Below are 15,524 nucleotides of genomic sequence, written 5' to 3'. Positions count from 1 at the left end.
ACAGATAAAGTAATTATTGTAGATGATTTTAATATTCATGTGGATGTCGACTGATAGCCTTATTGCATACTGCTTTTATCTCATTATTAGATTTGATTGGCTTCTGTCAGAGTGTACATAAACCCACTCACCGTTTTAACCACACCCTCGACCTTGTTCTGGCATATGCCATTGAAATTGAACAGTCTTTCCACAGAATCCTTTTTTATCGGACCATTATTTAAAGTTTAACTTCACCCCCAAAGTCTGCTAGCTCACTCCCTCCCAGCATATTTAAACAAACACTGTAGGGGGCATGGCCTTGTGTGTGTTTATCATGGGATCATCATCAAGGGAAAGAATGCAGTCTGGTTGTGCTTCTACACCATTAAAAGCACATGTCCGAGCCATTTCGCCAAAATTGAAAAATACTAAATAGAGGGTTAGCAAAAACTAGCTTAAACTCTTGCGAATGATGCATCTTGATCTGCAAGTGTTGTAGCTACATTTAAGTCTCAATATAACAGAGGACACCTATGCTAATTTAAGTCACTCCCAAATTGATCATCTTGTTGGTAGTGCTGCAGGCTCATTGGGAACAACACTTGACTCTATAGCCCCTTTAAAAAAAGAAGATAATAAAACAAAGAAGGTTAGCTCCACGGTATAACCCCCAAACCCGCAAATTAAAGCAAACATTGCGAAAACTTGAAAGGAAATGGCATTCCACCAATCTGGAAGAATCTCGTTTAGTCTGGCAAGATAGTCTTAAAACATATAGGAAAGCCCTCCATAATGCCAGAGCAGCCTACTACTCATCATTAATTGAGGAAAATAAGAACAACTGGATAGCTCAATTGGTAAGTCACAGGACTTTCACACGGGGGACCCAGGGTCAGGGAAAACCACCCTTGAGGCCAATGGCAAGCCACTTGCACAAGTATCCATCAAATGTGGCATATACCAAGGAGATGCTCTGTCCCCACTGCTGTTCTGCATAGGACTGAACCCCCTCAGCCAAATAATCAACAAGACTGGCTATGGATACCGACTCAGGAACGGGGCCACCATCAGTCACCTCCTCTACATGGATGACATCAAGCTATACGCTAAGAGCGAGCGGGACATCGACTCACTGATCCACACCACCAGGATCTACAGCTCTGACATTGGGATGTCATTCAGGCTTGAGAAGTGCAGTCGAATGGTGACAAAGAGAGGGAAGGTAGTCCACACAGAAGGGGTCTCACTCCCAGAAGGAACAATAGCAGACATTGAGGATGGTTACAAGTACCTTGGAATACCACAGGCAAATGGCAACCTCGAAGAGGTAACAAGGAAGACGGCAACGGCCAAATACCTCCAACGAGTGAGGCAAGTCCTAAGAAGTCAGCTCAATGGCAAGAACAAGGCCCAGGCAATAAACAGCTATGCCCTGCCAGTGATCAGATACCCTGCAGGAATAATAAGGTGGCCAAAGGAAGAGATACAGACCACAGACGTTAAGACGCGAAAGCTCCTCACCATGCATGGAGGGCTCCATCCCAAATCCAGCACCCTGAGACTGTACGCTAGCCGTAAGGAAGGCGGCCGTGGACTAGTGAGTGTCAGAGCCACTATCCAGGATGAAACATCCAAGATCCACAAGTACATCCAAGATATGGCCCCAACAGATGACGTGCTCAGGGAATGTCTCAGGCAATGGGGAACAGAGGAAGACGTGCTGGAGGAGGGACCATCATGGGAGGACAAACCCCTACCAATGGCTAGAGCGGGCTGGATTGAAGGACAGCACAGAGGCACTCATCATGGCTGCACAGGAGCAGGCCCTGAGCACCAGAGCAATAGAGGCCCAGATCTACCACACCAGACAAGACCCAAGGTGTAGGCTGTGCAAAGAGGCCCCTGAGACAATCCAGCACATAACTGCAGGGTGTAAGATGCTGGCAGGAAAAGCATACATGGAGCACCATAACCAAGTAGCTGGCATAGTGTACAGGAACATCTGCACTGAGTATGGACTGGAAACCCCGAGGTCAAAGTGGGAAACACCTCCAAAGGTGGTAGAGAATGACCGAGCCAAGATCCTGTGGGACTTCCAGATCCAGACTGACAGAATGGTGATGGCGAACCAGCATGACATCGTAGTGGTTGACAAACAGCAGAGGAAAGCCGTTGTGGTTGACGTGGCGATACCAAGCGATGGCAACATCAGGAAAAAGGAACATGAGAAATTAGAGAAGTACCAAGGGCTCAGAGAAGAGCTGGAGAAGGCCTGGAAGGTGAAGGCAACAGTGGTGCCCGTGGTCATCGGGGCACTCGGGGCAGTGACCCCCAAACTGGAGGAGTGGCTACAGCAGATCCCTGGAAGAACACCAGACATCTCGGTCCAGAAGAGTGCAGTACTGGGAACAGCGAAGATACTGCGCGCAGAACCCTCAAGCTCCCAGGCCTCTGGTAGAGGACCCGAGCTTGAAGGATGAGACCACCCACGGAGGGTGAAGGACAAAGTTTTTATATATATATATATATATATATATATATATATATATATATATATATATATATATATATAAGCATATATAGACTGCTTTTCTCCCATCGACCTTCTCCAACTAACTTCGACGATTTCTTCATATATGCCATCAACCTGTCTCTTAGACCCCATCCTAACTAGGCTGCTTAAAGAAGTTTTACCCTTAGTTAGCACTTCTTTACTAGATATGATCAGTCTGTCTTTATTAACAGGCTATGTGCCACAGTCTTTTAAAAAAGCTGTAATTAAACCTCTTCTTAAACAGCCCACTCTTGATCCAGGGGTTTTAGCCAACTCTATCTAACCTTCCCTTTCAGGCAGTCACCAATCAGTTGTGTGACTTTCTACATAACAATAGTTTATTTGATTTTCAGTCAGGATTTAGAGTGCATCATATAGCACAGAGACAGCACTGGTGAAAATTACAAATTAGAAGGTAATTTGTAATTGCATAAAACAATGGACTTGTTTCTGTACTTGTCTTGTTAGATCGTAGTGCTGCATTCGATACCATTGAGCATCACATCCTATTACAGACTGGAACATTTAATTAGCATTAAAGGAACCACACTAAGCTGGTTTAAATCCTATCTATCACCTCGATCTGAGTTAGTACGTGAACAATGAATCCTCCATGTATGCCAAAGTTAGTCACGGAGTTCCACAAGGTTCTGTGCTTGGACCAATTCTATTCACCTTATATATGCTTCCTTTAGGCAATATTATTAGGAAACTCTTCATAAACTTTCATTGTTATTATGCAGATGCTACCCAATTATATCTATCGTTCAAGCCAGATGAAACTAATCAGTTAGCTAAACTTCAAGTATGCCTTAAGGACATAAAGACCTTGATGACCTGCAATTTTCTGATGTTAAACTCAGACAAAACTGAAGTTATTTTACTTGGCCCCAAACACCCCTGAAACTCATTATCTAAAGATACAGTATACTTACTCTACATGGCATTGCCTTGGCCTACAGCAACACTATAATGAGTCTCTGAGTTAACTTGGTTAAGGTTTTATCCTTTAACTCCCACATAAAACAAACTTCAAGGACTGCCATTTTTCACCCATGTAACATTGCGAAAATCAGGCACATCCAGTCTCAAAATGACGCCGAAAAAATAGTCCATGCATTTGTTACTTCTAGGCTGGATTATTGCAATACCTTATTATCAGGCTTTCCCAATATATCCCTTAAGACTCTTCAGTTGATCCAGAATGTTGTGGCACGTGTACTAACAAGAACTAGGAAAAGAGATCATATTTCTCCAATATTAGCTTCTCTGTACTGGCTCCCTGTAAAATCCAGAATAGAATTTAAAATCCTTCTCCTCACCTACAAAGCTCTTAATAATCAGGCACCATTGTATCTTAAAGAGCTCATAGTACCTTACTACCCCACAAGAACACTGTGCTCCCACAATGTAGGGTTACTTGTGGTTCATAGAGTCTCCAAAAGTAGAATGGGAGCCAGATCCTTCATCTATCAAGCTGCTCTCCTGTTGAATCAGGTCCCAGTTTGGGTTCGGGAAGCAGACACCATCTCCACATTTAAGAGCAGGTTGAGTCCTGAACCGTCCCTTATTTATGCTACTATAGGCCTAGACTGCCGGGAGACTTCTCATGATGACTTCTCTCTTCCCCTTCTTGTCTCCCTATCCACCAGTATACATTCTTATCTCATTAATACATGTTACTAACTCAACATCTTCGCTCTCTGTCCTTGGAAATGAAAAGATGAACTGTGTGTATTGTCTGTGTAAGGGAATAATAGGCATCTCACTTATTCCTCATGTCAGAACAATTCTTCCTGCTCTATAAAATGTCTGTATTTGTGTCTGTGTCAAGTGTGTCTTCTCATATTCCACACTAACCTGGTTTCTAAAATTCTCATCAAACTCATCTTGTAAATTAAAATCTAATGGAAATTCTTGATGTTGAGCATACCTGAGGCCATGTGCTGCACTGAAACTAGTCTGAAAAAGATTTTCTGCTTCTTACTGTATTGTATATTTTTATCTCCTTTTCTTAATCCATGTAGTGTCCACTTGGTTAAAAAACTAAATGTCATTGGGCCTTCTTTCTCACAGGACAGTGTATGCAATATTAACAGATAGCATACTATATCTCATAATAGTGTTAGAACAGAGCCTACTGTCATTCAACATGTATTGTCTGCTAAATATTCAGCATGGAGCCTACAATCAGTCAAAACAGTGTATGTTATATGAGCATGAAGTGTAATATCACTCAGAATACTGTTTGTTCAAATGTTGGGTGGAACAGTGCAATCAGCAATTTTTAAGACCAGAGGATGACTTGTATGACGGTATCTTTCTGTCATTTAACATAATTCTGTCTGATTATTTGACTACTCGTGTATCTTGCCTTAATTAATTTGGTGAGTACAATGTTAACAAATGACATGCAGCAAAGGGCCGTGGGTTGGGTTCATGGGGCATGCACTCTACCAGGTGAGCTACCAGGGTGCCCCAACAATAACCATATTTCATGTTTGTTCAGCCCATTGACTGTATATAAAGATGGACGACATGACAGCTCCCCAAAAGTGAATCCAAAACATCTTGATCGCCCCCTGGTGACTGGCTGCAGTATAGGTCAGGGGATAGGACATGAACTCATGAGCCAAACTAAATACTCAAAGTACATGTCAAATAATTTCTCCCAAAGATGGTTCCCGTCAGATTATTTAGTTTTTATCATGCTGATGTATGTTCAGGTGTTCGTTTTTCTGATAAGTTTAGTTTTAGTTAGTTATTTAATGCTATAAAAACAGGGTTTCATGTCATGATTGACAGCTGAGCTCTGCTCGCGATTGAGTCGGCCGGGTGTATGGGTGGGACCTCGATACCGCGGCTCCAACTCCGATTACTACTGTTCAGACTCTCTCCAAATGACGTCAAAAGCATAAGATGGCTGCTCCCGTATTCGGGATATTTTGGTTTCTTTAGTCTATGGTCTATGAGTCTATGGTTCAGCCTCTCAGTCGTCTTATCGCTGAAGATAATCCTTGTGATTTGTTCAGTAAACTTGAGTGAAACAGACTTTATTGTTCATTTTCTTGTGTTCATCTTTTCCCTGCTCAGATGGTACAGGAAGCTCATTCTCTGTTCAGAGGAATCCCTGTGATCCAGTCATTTTGATTCATGGATGGTGTTTTAAGACAGTATTTTTGAATGAGGGGACCAGGCCACAAGTGGGGCTGGATAAAATTGGGTTAATATGTCTATTAGTTATCATATTGCTCAAATAACAAATAAAGTTGTTTAATGCTTTTTTCACCTTTTTCCACATTCCTACCCTCTACTTACCCACTGGAGCAGTAACATGGACATATGTTCTTCCTCTGTGGCATGCGGTTCATTAGCAAGTTGCAAAAACAGTTACAAGGTATAACTGTATACGACCAAACGGTGAAAGGTTGCTGAAATAAAGGTTATGCAGTACCTGCGAGTATGCAGTGTTAGTGCCGTCTGTGGCCTGCACCGTCAGGTTGTAGAAGGAGTGCTGTTCAGCATCCAGAGGCTTGGCGATGATGATGGTGCCCACAGCCTTCTCTACGTCAAACACACTGTCGCTGTTCCCACCTGCTCCACAAGAGGAAGGTCAGACAGGAGGAGGGAGGTGCACACAGTGTCAATCATACAGAGATACTCTGAAAGCACACCAGTAATGATGGATATGTGAATATACACACACACACAAACCAGACAGTTTTATTCATGCACCAATGGTTTTCAGTCATGTGCAACCATGTGCTGAAATGTCCTGACATTCATTTAAATATAACATATACAGTAGTATACTGTATATGTATACATGCATATGCATATGCATATGTTGTATGCATATGCATATGCATACAACCTGTATTCTCTCAGACAGGGAACTGAGCGGCTACAGTGGTCATATACTGTAGACTGAACAGCACATGACTGGAGACCACTGCTGCACACACACTCTTCATTGATTTGCCTTGGCGTGTGATGGTGTAGAGGAGGGAGGGATGGCTGGCTATTGACAGGATTAAGTCCCCCCCACCCCCCCACACACAGAACAGCTCCACATGCTCCTGCAAACCAACATTTGAAAGCACAAGATCACAGCAACAAAATGAAACACGAACACTGGTCATGCAAGCAGCACCGACAACACAAACCCTCTGTGTGTGTGTTCCTATTACTGTCTACACAGTACACATGGTAAATGGATTTGAAACATATGGAACATACAGGTTCAACATATGTGTTCGTGTGTGTTTGACCAGGTGGCATTCATTACATCATTAGCACCCTAAAGGCCAAAAGATCCTCCCAGCCCATTGATGATATTTCGTAGGGAAAACCAGTGTGGGATCGGCAACCCAGTGACCAACCTACCAATCATTCTGGATTTGATTTCTTTGTGGAACGGAAGCACAACGCCACTCATACTACTTTTTACTTCGTAAAATAACTTCTTCTCTCGTGACATGTGAAAATAACAGTCCAATCAGAACTGACTGTGCATGTCAGCAAGCCTCAGGCTGGTGAGAAACAAAGAGACTGCCTGTCTCTGTGTATCTGGAGGGGAGGGGTCTGAGGAGAGGGGGCAAGGAGAGTGTGCATAAAATATCAAAATAACAAACAAACGTTTTTTCTGTCTGTGTTTTATTTTTCAGTGAAACTTTTGTCAGTGCCAATACAACTATTTCTAATACAAATGTTTCAATGCCAATGTTTCCTTTTTCAGTTCCGGTTTTGGTTACAATGCCAAATTGTATTTTCGATGCCAAATTTTAAAGTCACTGTCCTGGCTCCATAACCACCCACATTGAATTAAAAGCTTAATTTAGTCAGAGCTGGACTGGGTGTCCTGTGTATGTTATAGAAAAAGTCTGCTGTCTACATGCCTGAGTGGATGTCTATGTTGGTGTGTGTCTGTGATGTGTGTGCGTGCGTGTGGAGCAGACTCAAAGGGATTCCTCTGTGGCTTCTCTGTCTAATAAATCCATGACCTCAGCACAGCATCTACTAAGACCTCAGCCCACCACCACTCAGCCAAGGCTTGGGCCACGGCTTTTTGTGTTTACATGTATGGTTTATGTGTGTGTGTGTGTTCCCAGCAACATGTGCCATGTGTCCACTGTTTGTCTGTTTGTCGAGCCCATTTGAGGAAGCCAGTTCAGTGATATTTTCCCCCATATAGTCCCCCACATTTAGACCTACACAAGTCTGTCCCCACTTGTCAGCAGAACTGTAGTCTCAGGATGAGTGGCATTGTCTTGATGTTGTAATACTGTAATGAATGAAATAAACATTCACAGTAAGGTTTGGGGTTTAATAGCATTTTGCTGGTTCTAAATATTGCATTCCATTTATTGAATCAGAATCCTTCAAAGTAAATCTTTGAGTTTTAGTTAAATTCTGTGACCAGTTTTTGTTGGTTGCACAGGCAGAAACACTACATATTTGGCAGCCTAATTAATGTTCAAAACCTTCAAAAGCTTCATCCTAAAATATTTACAAAATATAATAAAAAAGGTGCAAGCAAAGATAAAAGATTTGATAATAGATTTGTAATCCTAAGATTATTATAGAGTATTAGTGATGTTACTAGGTACGCGTCATGCGTCTGACGCGTTAAAATCCGAAAGGATGCATTAAACGCACCGTTGATGCGCCATAATTTTTCCCTGATAATGTTACATTGTGAACAACAAATTTGTGTTGAAATCATAGAAATAAACAAAAGAAACCTTGCTGTGAGTAAACCTGTTTCTTACAGTCTGCGCATATACTGTATATATGTTTCTAGCTATGTGTTTTAGCAGACACATAGGGAATTTTTAATATGTCATATTTCTTAAAGGGAGTTTTTCCCTGGAGCATGCAGGGAGCTTCAGTTTAATTCAAACTGCTTTGAATTACAAGGCTTTTTTCCCCTAATTTTCCATTTTTACAGGCTTATGGCAGAGTCAGTACATACCTTAGCAATTATATCGTTATTTTCAAGTTAGGCTACTCGGAAATGGCATTTATTTGCATGTCAGTGGTACTATACATGTTCTAAGATAGTTTATGAAAAAAAGAGTTTTACACAATTTTTTGGCTATGTGTCAAAACACAAATTGTGTGAAAAAAGGCTAATATTAATGGATTTTGTTACTCTTATTGTTAGTGGTAACAAAGTTTAGCAATGGATGATGCAAACAGGAAGTATAAGTTGCCATAGAGGCAGTGAGCTAGTGACCTTGAGGCCTGTTTTTTTTTTTGCCTACATTTGTGTACTTTTTGTGAATCTGCACCATGAAAACTGCATTAGTTACTAGCAGTTCCTGCTTGCACTGTAACCATGGATGTATAGACAATTATTAACTTAATTACTTTAATACTGACGAACATTTCTAAATATGATGATTATTAGCTATGAGCGGAGAAGAACTTTTTATGCAAATTATGTCTATCTGTTTCAAAGGGTTAAACATCCAGCTGATACAGAACTAACAGTGACCCACAGTAAAATGGTCATTAAACTGTGAACTACAACTTTAATTAAAGTGTTCCAATGTACAGTTTCAATGAACACTATTTTCCGTGGCTGTATAAAGACTAAAGATGTGTACGTTTGTCTTTCTAGGGCGACTGTGGCTTGGTGGTAGAGCGGATCGTCTACCAATCGGCGGTTCGATCCTGGCTTTCCCCGGCCCACATGTCAAAGTGTCCTTGGGCAAGACACTGGACCCCAAATTGCTCCTGAGGGCTGTGCCTTTGGTGTGTTAGTGTGTGTGAATGGGGTGAATGTGATATGTTGTGTGAAGCGCTTTGAGTGGTCAGAAGACTAGAAAGGCGCTATACAAATACAGTCCATTTACTATTTACCATGTATGCGCTGTATATCTTAACTGGTGAGTGTGGGTGTGTATAGATACTGGAGAGCAGACTGAGGCTAGTCTGTGATGCAGTCTGAGCTCCGCTGTCTGTGTGTCTGTCTGGCTCAGTCTGCTGGGTGGAGCACAAGCAGATTCTGCTATAAATGGAGCACTACTGTGTGTTTAGAGTATGTGGTGTGTGGATGCATATGTTCTGTATGTATTCTGCAATTTAAATCTGGGCGTGTATATGTGTATATGTATGTGTATGAGTGGAATATTTAAGCACTATTTCTATCACACATATGCTTTACCTTCTCTAATGTTTGTTTCTCAGGTAACCTGCTTAGCTTCCATTAGTCTAACAGAACAGATATGCTTACATTTTTACAAATGTAACAACCCATACTGACTCTGAGAGACATACGCATCAAGACGTGACTCCCTGAATTTTTATACACTCCAAATTCAAGTTGTTGTTTTTTTTCTCTGGTGGCTCAGCAAAGTGCAATCTCCACACATATCTCAGAGTTGGTGGGGAATAAACAGACACTCCAGCATCATGTGCTGCTGACGTTGCGTATATAGTGTGAATTTAGGGTTACCCTCCAACCTTTTTTAACTTCTTTAACCTACAACATAAACCACTCTCCTTGTTGTCTTCTATTGATCTTTTAATGTTTCTCACTTTTTATCATTTTCCTGTCTATCGGGACCCATCGGGAGTCTGAGCACATCAAAAACAATTTTAACCTCCTTTTTGCCGTTTTAAATAACTGTGGAAAGTCTGTTTTTATATCAGGTACCATCCCCACGCTCGGTCGTGGAGCTGGCCGTTTTAGTAGAATCCTCAGCCTTCATACTTGGTTCCAGTCCAACAGCAGCACTCACAACATGGGCTTTATTGGTAATTTGAACTTGTTCTGGGATCGTCTCTCTCTGTTCAAAAGACACAGGATCCATCCCAACAGGCGTGGGTAGCCAAATGCTATTGGCTAACCTGCAGCATGCAGTGCAGTCCCTTCCATGTGACTGACTGTTTAAGTCCCCCCGAATCCCCCCTCTTCCTCTACAGCACAACCTCAGCATCCTGATTCCTGTGAGAGCTCTTCCCACAGGTCCCTCCTGTCATTTAATACCAATTCCTACCAGGTAGGAAATGGTAAGATACCACCACCATCCCCAACCTCTGCACCCCACTCAGCTCCCCTATACGCGACTGGTATACCTACTGCTATAACGACCATCATTTAAGACCCACTGCAGCACGTGCAATAGCACACCCCTCTTCTCTTAACAATTTTAGGCCAACTTCCATTTTTACCAAAAGTTTTAGAAAAAGTGTTTTCAACCCAACTTTTAGCTTTTATCTGTCATAATAACTTTAAAAAGTTTCAGTCAGGTTTTATAGCTTTACATAGCAAAGGTGCAATTTCAGTCCAATCTTATTTTCTATCTACGTGCTTCCACGTGGACAAATCATTTAACGTCACAACGTCTCTTTTCATTGCTATGGAGTAGCATATATATTACCTACCTGATGACCTAAAAAGCCTAGCTGCTGTTTCAGATTGTTTCAGTGATGTCAACTGTTGGATGGCACAACATTTTCTTCAACTCAATAACTCAAAATCAGAAATCATATTGTTCAATCCCCCAAACCCCATCAGTCTCATTGAGAATGGCCTTGGTCCCCTGTCTGCAAATGTGAAGCCCACTGCCAGAAATTTGGGTGTACTATTTTATTCAGATCTAAACCACAGATAAAAAGTCCAGTCCTGCTTCCTCCAAATGATAACCATCTCCAGAATTAAACCAATGCTCTCTCACTCTCTCAACTTGACCACTGTAACTCCCTCCTTTCTGGCATAAACCAAAAGTCACTCTCTCACCTCCAACTGGTTCATAATGCAGGAGCTAGGTTTCTCACTGGTTTTAACATCCCATCCCATCACCCCAATCCTGGCTCCTCTCCATTGGCTCCCTGTTCGATTTAGAATTGATTTTAAGATTTTACTGATCACTTTTAGAGCACGTCTGGGTGAGTCAGCTCGCAGCCTTAGATCCTCAGGTGGGGCCCTGCTGGTGGTTCTAAAGTAGGGGATAAATCTAAATTATTATTATTATTAATATTAACACTACAATTACAATTCTACTATTTTAAAAATTCTAGGTGGTATTTGCATTGTGCCTCCTTCTCCCCCTTGTTGTTTTTATTGTTTATATCTCTTGTTTTAATTTTTCACTTGACTTTGTCTTGCCTTTGTTTGCCCTTACTGTTTGGCCTTCAGTTGGTATACTGCCTTCATGGTATCCTGCTTTTGTTTTGCTCTGTTTGCCAAAGCACTTTGTAAACTCTGTTTTTAAAAGGTGCTATAAAAATAAACGTATTATTATTATTATTCTATTAACTCCTTATTTAATTTCTTTTTTCTCCTCCTATTGACTCTGACCTCTCCCCACATCTGCTTCAAGTCACACTTTCTATTTTCACACAGTTCAAACTTTCACTTTTCATGTGTTGGGTATGAGGTATTGCATGCAAGCAGCTGGATATTGGGTACTGGAAAATGACTGCTGAGTTTAAAGTGTTGCATGCTGGTTGTTGTGGGCTGGGCTTTGTGTGCTGGTTGCTGGGCGCTGGGTGTTTGGTGCTCCTGCTGGATGTAGGGTGCTGGAGGCTGTGTTGTGCTTCTTCAGCCCCAAACCTGCTGCCCAATAGTCATTAGGTTAGCTAATGGTTCAGCAGATAGTGGGAGATGTGTGTGCATGAGTTAATTCCATATAGAATTTGTGTACAGGTGCTGCTAACAGCAGGTCATTAGACAGAGCTGTCACTGAGGTAACCTGGGGATTGTTGCCATGGGAGCAGATAAAAAGGTTGTGATACCTTTTTACCAAACCTTCAACCCTTCAATTAACCTTGGCTGCAATGTAGTCCATTAATGTGAAACACACACACTGACACAGGATAAACACTAACACATACACAAACACACACGTCCACTCAGGCTGAGCTTCTGTGTGGTTCCCCTCAGTCAACCACCTCCAACTAACCAATCATAAGAATATGTCAGCAGCACCGATGAGAAGCACAGGGGTGGACAATGAGCGTTTACAAAAAAGACAACGAAAAGGAAAAAGAAAGGAAAAAGAAAGGAAAAAGAAAGAAAGTAGAGAGGAGACAACAAAGAGTGGTAGTGGAAGTTGGAAGTGAGATACCTTCTGAGGAACAGTTCCTGCCACAAGCGCTCTGCAGAATATAGAACATCTCACGGAAAGACCTGGGACCTTCCAGGCATGAAGCATTGAGGAGAAAGAGGAGAGAGAAGGTGAGACAGGAAGGACAGACAGGCCTGAGGGAGGAAGACAGGAGGACAGAAGGATGAAGTGATGAGCAAAGGAGGAGACAGACTGATAAGACAGCAACTGCTTCTGATTAGCTGAACCTCTATCCAAGTATTTGTACATGGGATGGAGTCTACTGAAAAATAACTTTTTAGTCATTTTGGTTTAGTACTTCCACAATGACTCATGGATTTTGACTACACTGGTGCTGATATTTGTGGATTACAGCTGCTTGCTCTGACCTTAAACAAGTAATTTATTTATGTAAAAGGATGAGCGAGCTAGAGAATGAGCATTTCACTGTACTTGTACATGTGACAATAAAGTTGAACTAATTGTAGTTGTAGAGCTTGTAGATGATTTGATTAATTGTATACGCTATGATTTGAGCTTTTTCTCAATACATGCACCACCGAGATAGTACTCTGACTCATGATATATGAGGTTTTGATACCTTTAACTAGTATACATATAAACTTGTTCTTCAAACTCCTAAAATTGCACTTCTGTAAATATGTATTTAATTAATCACTTATTAATATGATTGTTTTGCATTTATTATTTGGAAATACAAATGTATAAATATAGCCACAAGCTTAAATTTTCTAGTTCAATCATTTTCATGGTATTTTGTAGTAACTTGCAAGTGCCACAAGATGGCATGCGGTACATTTGAGAACCATATGGGAATTTTCCACAACATGGTCCTGCACATATTTAACAATAAAAGCCTTAATAGGAAATTAATTGATTCTGCTCACTGACACGCTAGAGGGCTTTAAATTTGAAAAGGATACAGTTTTTATTAACAGCATAATGAATTAAAAATAGGGCAAATAGGAGCAGATCAGAAAACAAGGAGGCTTCACATTAAAATATGACCAAATATACTATATATATATAAATTTGCGTGGCATAACACGAATCAGAAATTGTTTGTTTTCTTCATTCTATTTGTGAAAACGCAAAAAACCCAAAACAATCCTTGTATGTAAAAACCTACTTGGCAATAAACCCGATTCTGACATTGAGTTGTAGATCAAGTTGTAAATTTCAAGTCAATTGGAGTCATGGTGTGGTGGGGCCAGCCTTTCAAAGTTTTCATTTTTTTGACTTAATTATAGCGCCACCTTCATGCCGATTGGGATCATATTTTGTCTAGCATTTGCACATCATTTCCAGTTATGGTGCCAAGTTTCCTGTCTCTTGGCAAATTGAGCTATGGCATAAAAGTAAGTATGTAAACTTTATTTGTATAGCACTTTTCACAGACATAAGACACAAAGTGCTTTACAAAAACATTAACATACAATCACAGACGAAGTGACCACCCGAGCCACATGAAGCCACAGAAAAGTGCAAACTAAAAAGACAGTACATAAAAAATATACATAATAAATACACAGTACATAGTAAAAATATGCAATAAATACATAAGATGCAGACCTGGTGCATACAGGTTACCCAAACACCTGTCTAAACAGGTATGTCATTAGCTGACTTTTAAAAGAATCCACAGAATCAGCAGACCGTAAGGGTGCAGGCAGAGCATTCCAGAGCTTAGGTGCTATGACCTCAAAAGCTTGATCACCACGTGTCTTAAGGCGAGGGCGTGGACAGGCAGCAAAAAGTGTAACTGAACCGAGAAGGAACGGTGTCTCCATTCCTTATGTATCTGGACTGTCTGAAAAACTACAAAGGATCTTTAGACAGCACGATGTTCCTGTCTTCTTTAAACCAGGCAACACTTTAAGACAGAAACTCGTTCACCCTAAGGACAAGTTACCCACACAAAAACAGAGCAATGTTGTCTACTCCATTCAGTGCAGTGAGGAAAACTGCAAAGAACGGTACATAGGCGAGACCAAACAGCCACTTCACAAAAGACTTTATCAGCACAGACGACACGCTAACTCAGGATTACAGAGCGCCGTGCATTTGCATTTAAAAGCTACAAACCACACATTTGAAGACAGCGAGGTGAAGATTCTTAGTAGAGAGAAGAGTTGGTTTGAACGGGCGTCAAGGAAGCCATTTTTGTGAAAAAGAGAACCCTCTTTGAACAGAAATGGTGGTCTGAGATTTAATCTGCCCAAAGTCTATCAGAGTGTATTATCACCTTGGTCACGCCTATCACATGCTAATCAGGCACTTAACAGTGATGAAGTAGATGCAGCCAGAAAACAATAGGCCTGATTACTGATTACTGGGCCATCTTGAAACTATTAGGTCAGTTTCAGGTGAAACTAGCTATTAACAGATACTCAGGCAGATTCCTTCCTGAGGGCAGGGCTTATGTAACTCAGAGTAGCTTAAATTTCCAGTTCCCGTCCAATTTTTTCACAATTGAGAATGACTTCCGGATGGGAGCCGAAACGTCTTGATTCTGAAAACAGTGTCCAGTTGACTACGACTGAAACCTTTTCTACGATAGAACACTCCTGGACGAATGAGGGACTACACCGTCCTAGGTGATACACCTCAAGCCCACTGGCTTTCCATAGCTATTCAGTCCTGGAACACTTCCTTCTCAGGCAGCGGACAGTGTCTGTCAACTACGGAAAAGTGTTGCAGATAGCCCTAGTGCTAATCTTTAAAGGTGCCACTTTGTTCAGCGACATGGAACAATGCTCATTAAAAGAAAATGTCTCTACATCGTTAAAATTTGCATAAATATCACAGTTAAAATGTGTTGATCACTGATCAGTAGGTCCTCACAACAAATATGATCAATATCTAGTCCCAGAGAGAAAACGAGGTCCAAGGTATGACCACCCATGTGA

At 41.3% G+C, this 15,524-nt stretch overlaps 1 protein-coding gene across 15 annotated transcripts in view; it reads right to left on the bottom strand.

Moving 5' to 3' along the window:
* Positions 1–15,524, bottom strand: part of fat3a (FAT atypical cadherin 3a) — a 284,665-nt gene that overhangs the window by 109,366 nt on the left and 159,775 nt on the right. For 12 of the 15 annotated variants that reach the window (XR_006378550.1, XR_006378549.1, XR_006378548.1 and 9 more), the window contains exons 7-8: positions 12,616–12,684; positions 5,991–6,130 (exon numbers count right to left, since the gene is read on the bottom strand). The exons of 1 other annotated variant lie outside the window; for it this stretch is intronic. Coding sequence is in view for 10 of the 14 variants with exons in the window: in XM_044202273.1 (XP_044058208.1) it covers positions 5,991–6,130; positions 12,616–12,684 (209 nt within the window). In the remaining 4 variants the exon portion in view is untranslated. The remainder of the gene's footprint in view (positions 1–5,990; positions 6,131–12,615; positions 12,685–15,524) is intronic. 2 more of the 15 variants (XM_044202266.1, XM_044202268.1) reach the window with 1 other exon arrangement.

Source organism: Siniperca chuatsi, linkage group LG7, assembly GCF_020085105.1.
Source record: "Siniperca chuatsi isolate FFG_IHB_CAS linkage group LG7, ASM2008510v1, whole genome shotgun sequence".
In the NCBI taxonomy this organism is placed as follows: Eukaryota; Metazoa; Chordata; class Actinopteri; order Centrarchiformes; family Sinipercidae; genus Siniperca; species Siniperca chuatsi.
The sequence above is the reverse complement of the archived record's forward strand: the minus strand, read 5'-3'. Positions and strand labels throughout refer to the sequence as shown.